This window comes from Sinocyclocheilus anshuiensis, unplaced genomic scaffold (genome assembly GCF_001515605.1).
Source record: "Sinocyclocheilus anshuiensis isolate Anshui unplaced genomic scaffold, SAMN03320099.WGS_v1.1 scaffold676, whole genome shotgun sequence".
In the NCBI taxonomy this organism is placed as follows: Eukaryota; Metazoa; Chordata; class Actinopteri; order Cypriniformes; family Cyprinidae; genus Sinocyclocheilus; species Sinocyclocheilus anshuiensis.
This window is the reverse complement of record NW_015558579.1, coordinates 277,006-283,458: the sequence shown is the minus strand read 5'-3', so window position 1 is coordinate 283,458 and position 6,453 is coordinate 277,006. Positions and strand designations below refer to the sequence as shown.

General features: G+C 35.9%; 1 protein-coding gene across 1 annotated transcript in view; it reads left to right on the top strand.

Moving 5' to 3' along the window:
* The first annotated feature begins 3,688 nt into the window (after positions 1–3,688).
* LOC107679759 (piggyBac transposable element-derived protein 4-like) overlaps positions 3,689–6,453 on the top strand; it is a 6,471-nt gene continuing 3,706 nt past the window's right edge. Inside the window, exon 1 of the mRNA XM_016475396.1 lies at positions 3,689–4,073. Coding sequence (XP_016330882.1) covers positions 3,892–4,073 — 182 coding nt within the window. The 5' untranslated portion in view covers positions 3,689–3,891. The remainder of the gene's footprint in view (positions 4,074–6,453) is intronic.

Sequence of the window (6,453 nt, the reverse complement as noted above, 5' to 3'; positions counted from 1 at the left end):
TTAAATAATTTACACTGAAAAATACAACTGCATTAAATAATATTATGAGATTATTTAAAATAATTTTGAATATACAAACAAGAAATTATGGCGGAAATGATACTTTGCAACGAAATTAAAACGCCAGTAGGTGCCAGTAGAGAGCGTTTAATGAGTGAGTAATTGAGTCGTTCATTCAAACGATTCGTTCAAACGGCAGATTCATTAGATGTTTATGCATGGGCTAATGAAACTTTGACCCAACCGATTCGTTCAAAACACGGAATCAATCAGCAATGAATCGGCTGGTTGCTGTCAGATGCGCTGTTTCCGCCTAAAATGTAGTGACCTAATATTATTGTATTTGCTTATTGAACTGTTTATAGAACTGTTTATAGAACTATTAAACAGTCGTGATGGTGAAAACGTTGTGTGATGTTGCCTAACTAACTGTATTTTAAATATAAAAACTTTCCATTTTGAATTTTTACCATTTTCCATTTTGAAAGTTTCTTAGTGTTGCGCGTTTTGATTTCTAATATACAGTAGCTATATCCACTATTCGCCACTTACTCTAAATGTAATAAAATCAGAATAATACTTGCGTTTTGGTGTTTACATAGTTATTTTTGGTTGCTGATGTTTTAATCATGTTACTTGTCTGGCGTTAATGAAGCGTTAATGTCGAGCCCTACCTGGAGTCAGCCCCGGCCCAATTTAAACCCTGGTTATATGCTAATGATATATGCTAATAATGAAAAAAAAGATTGATCTTTTGTGCCTCAAAAAAGAAACCCTTCCCTCCTTCCTGAATATAAATTCATTAGTCTGTAGAAGAGTGCTTTATAATGTCTGTTCCAATATAAGCTTCACACCCCTTGCCTCCACAACAAAAGACTAATTAAGAAGATGATAATTCTGTAATTGCTGAGGCCTGCAATCGCTGGTGCAAAAGGAGCCAGTCTTTATTTTGTGCAACTGAATCAGCATTGATAATCAGAAAAGTCACAAATGTAAACGTGTACATTAAATCATGGGGGGGGGGAGATATTTTGTAGTTTTTTACTCCAGTGTAGGCAACGTTCTCAGAGAAATCCCATGATCAATTTGTAGGCTAAGTTATTATAATAATAACTGAGGTTGAGATAGTGATGGTATTTTAAATCTTATATATAAGGACAACAATTAATCAGTTCATTATTAAGTTCTTTCAACACAAATAATTCACAAATTTGTTTGTCAGTAAAACACTTTTAATAGGCTCCAATGGAAAACCTGAAGATATTTTTAACTGACCGCAACATTAAATATTAAACAACATCTCCAGAACAATGCTTTGTATTGGTTTTCTGCCAGAAAATGCTCTATTAATACATGTTTGTCTTAAATGAATTATTCAAGCACACTTTTACAGTATACTGATCATAAACTCTTTAAAAATCCATGTGAACATAATCTAATAGAATCTTTTTTTTTTTTTGATGGATAGTACAGTACACCTTCTTCCATAAAGTACTAGTACAAACAGTGAAATAACATAATGATTTATAAAAAAACAATCTATTGTAAAAGCAACAATCATAGCAAGCTATTTGTAACAGAGTGTATTTGCATCCTCACAAAAGACAGCAGTCACTTCAGGTTAAAAAGAGGAAACTTAATTCAAAACTAACATAATTCATGCCACATACCGCATAGTTCTGTTTATGTAAAAATATAGGCTACTATGGAAACATGACATTAAAGACAATGGCAGGTTTTGGTTTGACCTTGTGTTGACCAATGACCTTGAGGCCAGTCAAATTATCTGCTGTTAATATATGAATATTGGAAAATAATTAATATGATGAGCAAAGTTTTAACTAATTCCCATTTTGCACAGCTGACTCTCTTCTGAATGTTAATATAACACTCTAATACTCTCCACTCAGAGCTCATAATGAAGAATGAAAGCATATCCGTATGACCTCTGCTGGTGTCTTTGAATAACCTTGTTCCTTATTGAGGAGTTTTACTTTCAGAAATTATATCATGTGCAGAGGCTGCAATATGTTACAGTTCAATAGGCTTACTGCTATAGATGGCTACATATGGATTATGTGTTAACCATTTACATAATATTTGTGATCTTGACATTCTTTTGAATGAAATCCCATTTCTGACACAAAATAAAAAAATAATTATGAGATAAAAAGTCAAATTTAGGAGATACTAAGTAATTGAAATTGACAATTATAAGAAAACGTCAAAATTATGACATCATGATGAGAAAGTCAAAATTATTAAACAAAAAGTAAGAATTATGACATAAAAGTCATAATTATGACATCAAAAGTCACATTTGAAGTAATTATAATTACATAATTATTACTTATTCTCAAATTTGGACTTTTTGTGCAATAATTATGTATTTTTATCTCATAATTGTGACATCTTATCTCAAAATGTAGACCTTTTATCTCATCTCTTAAAGGCATATGTTTTTAAGATTTTTTTATTAAAATATCCAAAAACCATTAGAACAGTGTAATATATTTTGCTGACTTGTGTACTTACATTATCCCAAATGTTTCGAAGAATGTTTAAATCCAGAGAAATAAGCAATTTTAACTAGTGACACGGACCGTGTCCATAGTGTCATTGTGTCGCCTGCCAATGACATCATAACCCCTCGATTTCCGGTTTTGTTTTGTAGAAAACATGTTGTTCGTTTTAATAGACCGGTGACAACCGCACAGAGTAGCATTATAACCGGTGACGACCGCACAGAGTAGCATTATAACAGAACTTTCAAATGTATCTAGTATGATTAAACAGCGCTGCTTTTTTTCCCCCATATATGCGCGACCGGAAGGAGAGGAAGCAGTCGACTATGGCATAATAAAAGCTCCGCTGCTTTCGAGCTCGTTCAGCGGCCTCGTTTCGCTTCGACGGCTTTCAGCCTCACCCTGCTTCATTCTACTACGTTAATAAATCATTAGCTCATCCATGAACATGATTTCTGCCAGAGTCCCGTCGGATTACATCGGCTGTGGGGATGAAGACGACAACTCCCATGATTCCACACTCATCAAACTACGCCTTTGTCTCTGTTTATTTTGAATACCTGCCCTCTAGCGGCGAAAATTACATATTGTGCCTTTAATTCGTTTTTTGTTGTATTTTAAACTTTAATGTCATAATGATTACTTTTTGATCTCATAATTTTGACTTTTAATGTCATAGAAGTCTTTTTATTGTAGGCTATTCTTATGATGTCTGAAAATATAGATTTTTTAAATCTCACATTTTTATGTTGTAATATAAACCTTTATTTTAGAATTATGCCTTTTTGTCATATTTATGACTTTTTGTCTAATAATTTAACTTTTAATTTAACTTGAATAATTTAACCGTTTTGCAAAAAAAATGTTATAATTAGGATTCATGACATGATTTTTCCTATGTTGCGGTAATGTGCATTTTTAATAATAATAATAATAATAATAATAATAAAAACTTATGCCAAAGTGCTATTAAAACGTTTATTTATTTTACATGGGGGGGGTGGGGGGTCTCTAGAATACTCGAATTTGATTGGTCTAATATTTTGTAGCCGGTTTAGACGATCGTAGAGATTATTAATCTCTGATTATTTAATAGTTTCAGAGAGTTAAGGGTTGGAGTTTATGGTTTTAAAGAGGTCAGAGAGTTAGTGGCGGGAGTGGATTTGGCTTTGTCTGCTCTGTCCTAACTTCCGGTCTGAGGTTGCTGCTGGACTCTTCTGGTCGGAAACCGATGTAATGAATGGGCTTCAGGGTTTGCGGGTCTGCACAAGCATGTTTCATAGGTAACGTTAGGGGTGTTTGAGCACGTTGGACAGCATTCATTGAAGTCGTTTCGCATTTCTCCCCCCGCGCGCGTTTTTGGACAATGGCTTCTGAAAAGGAAAAGATTGCCAGAAAGCTGTTTGAGGATAATCATGTTTTGGAAGAGCTTGGTAATGTAAGTGAAAACGAATCTTGCAACGACAACGAGTCCGAAGTGTCGAAGGCCGATGAGGATAAGGGGGAAGAGAAGGATAAGGAAGAGAAAGATGACCCTGATTATGAGCCGTACGTACACGTTTTAAACTTCTAAACTCATTTGTGTGTTTTTATATCTGTATCTGTGTGTCTGCTCCGTGCATTTTGTTGATCTGTTGTTGCATATTTGAATTGTCGCGCACAATGCATGTGTTGCTTGCATGAATTGCATTGTGCGTTTTGCAACTCTTGCATATTTCTTTGCCCATCTCGTACGTGCATATGTGAATTGCTTTTGTGTAATTGTTAACTTACATGCATATTGTGAATTACATTGTGCACCCGACCGATTCACAAACACAGGGTTGCCAGTCACTGGTATGCATACAATCGCTATATAGTAGTAATAAACACAATCTGTTGTCTACGGAGCCCCTGAAGGGACATGGTGGTGGAAAAAAATCCGATTGAGTGAAAAAAATTTGGGGTGGGAGGAAAAAATATTTGTCAGATTTTTTGCGTTCTCTCGCAAAACGTTTGCGTTCCCTCGAGAAACTTTGCGTTCCCTCGCAAAACTTTTGCGTTCTCTCGCAAAGATATTTGCGTTCCCTCGCAAAACGCAAATATTTTTTGCTCGCAAAACGCAAATATCTTTTGCGAGGGAACGCAAAATATCTTTGCGAGAGAACGCAAAAGTTTTGCGAGGGAACGCAAATATCTTTGCGAGGGAACGCAAAGTTTCTCGAGAGAACGCAAAAGGGAACGCAAATATCTTTGCGAGAGAACGCAAAAAAAATGTTCCTCCCACCCCGAATTTTTTTCCCACCACCATGTCCCTTTAGGGGCTCCGTAGTTTTCTCTATAAGTGTCCCTACAAGTGCCCCTCTCTCACAAAACCCATAATCTAGAACAGTTTTATCATTGGTAGAATTAAAAATGGGTAAAATATTTTAATACAAGCATTTCAGTCAAATACAATTGATGCAGTATTTCAAACTTTTAAAGGAATAGTTCACTCAAAAATAAAATTGCCATCATTTACTCACCCTCATGTCGTTCCAACCCAGTATAAATTGACTTCCATAGGAGGGAAATAAATACCATGTATACAATACTATGCAATAGGGCTGTCAAAATGGCTGAAAAACTAAATTCGAACCACTGCTTTTATGAAGAGGTTGCCAGGTTTTCATAACAAAACCCGCCCAATCGCGTTTCGAGGGGGTCCACGTTAAAAATCGCGTTCCGAGGATAAAATACGCATGTTTTGGCGGGGTTCCCCAGGTAAAATTCGCTTTCCAGGGGCTAAATATCACGTTAGTGGGGTAACTACAAACGTTTTTGCATTCGAATGTGGATTTTTATTTTAAATTCGACGAATATTCTAAATTAGATTTTTATTTTGGGACAGCCCTACTATGCAATGGGGACCATCAACTGTTTGATTACCAGCAGGGTCATTCCATGTCAATTCAACAAAATTTCAGAAACATCCCCGGCTCAAATTTTTGATTTTGCTCATATTATTTTCTGTAGAAAGATAAACGTTATGAAAGCCAAAATATTAAATCTCATGGATGATTATTTACTGAGTAATCCACTATTTTGTTGAGGGGGGTCAAAATGGCAGTTTTCACCTGAGATTTAGAGCCAAATTACAAGGGGGTAAAAATGACTTAGGAAAGATGGCAGCATCGTAATGTTACTTTTACACAGAGATTGGTAGGTCTATCAGTAAAATCTGTTGACTTTAGCAATTTTTGCTGCATTATGTGACAGTGGTGACTAGTGCTGGGCGGTATGACCAAAAATTTATATCACGGTATTTTTCAAAATTATACCGGTTTCACGGTACATGACAGTATTTTTTATTTTTTTATGCATGACCGGGTGTTAACCATATTTTCTACTGATTGAGAGCGGAAATACTGCAGTATATTGACTTAGAATGCCCTATTTTACTGTCATGAGTGAATATTGTCAAAAAATACCACACTATATAGTGACTAAACACGACCCCTTTTAAAACGTTAACCAGGAGTCACCCTCATTTATAATCGCGGCATCATCTGATAAAATCAACATGCATCTACAGTAAAGAGCGGCTATGCTGTTGTTTTGGCTATATTACTTTTTTGTCTCATGCAGCGCACTGCCTGCGTCTGAGTAACAAACTAAAAAAAACAACAAACAAAAACGTGCATGTGATATTAACAGACGAACTACGCTCATATTTATAATTCCAAACAATCAGTAAGCGACAGGTGCTAGGAAACGCTGTTTTGTACTCATTTATTGACGAGTCGGCTGCGGTGCGGCCAACTGAATGCACTGCTTCTCTGCCACTCACTGCACAGAACAGACGCCGAGAGAGGTGACACTTCTCCGGGAAAGGCAGACCTCATGTTCACGGGACAGCACTGGCGAAATCTTCCAACTGAATCATAGCTAAGGTTTATCCAAAAAAGTC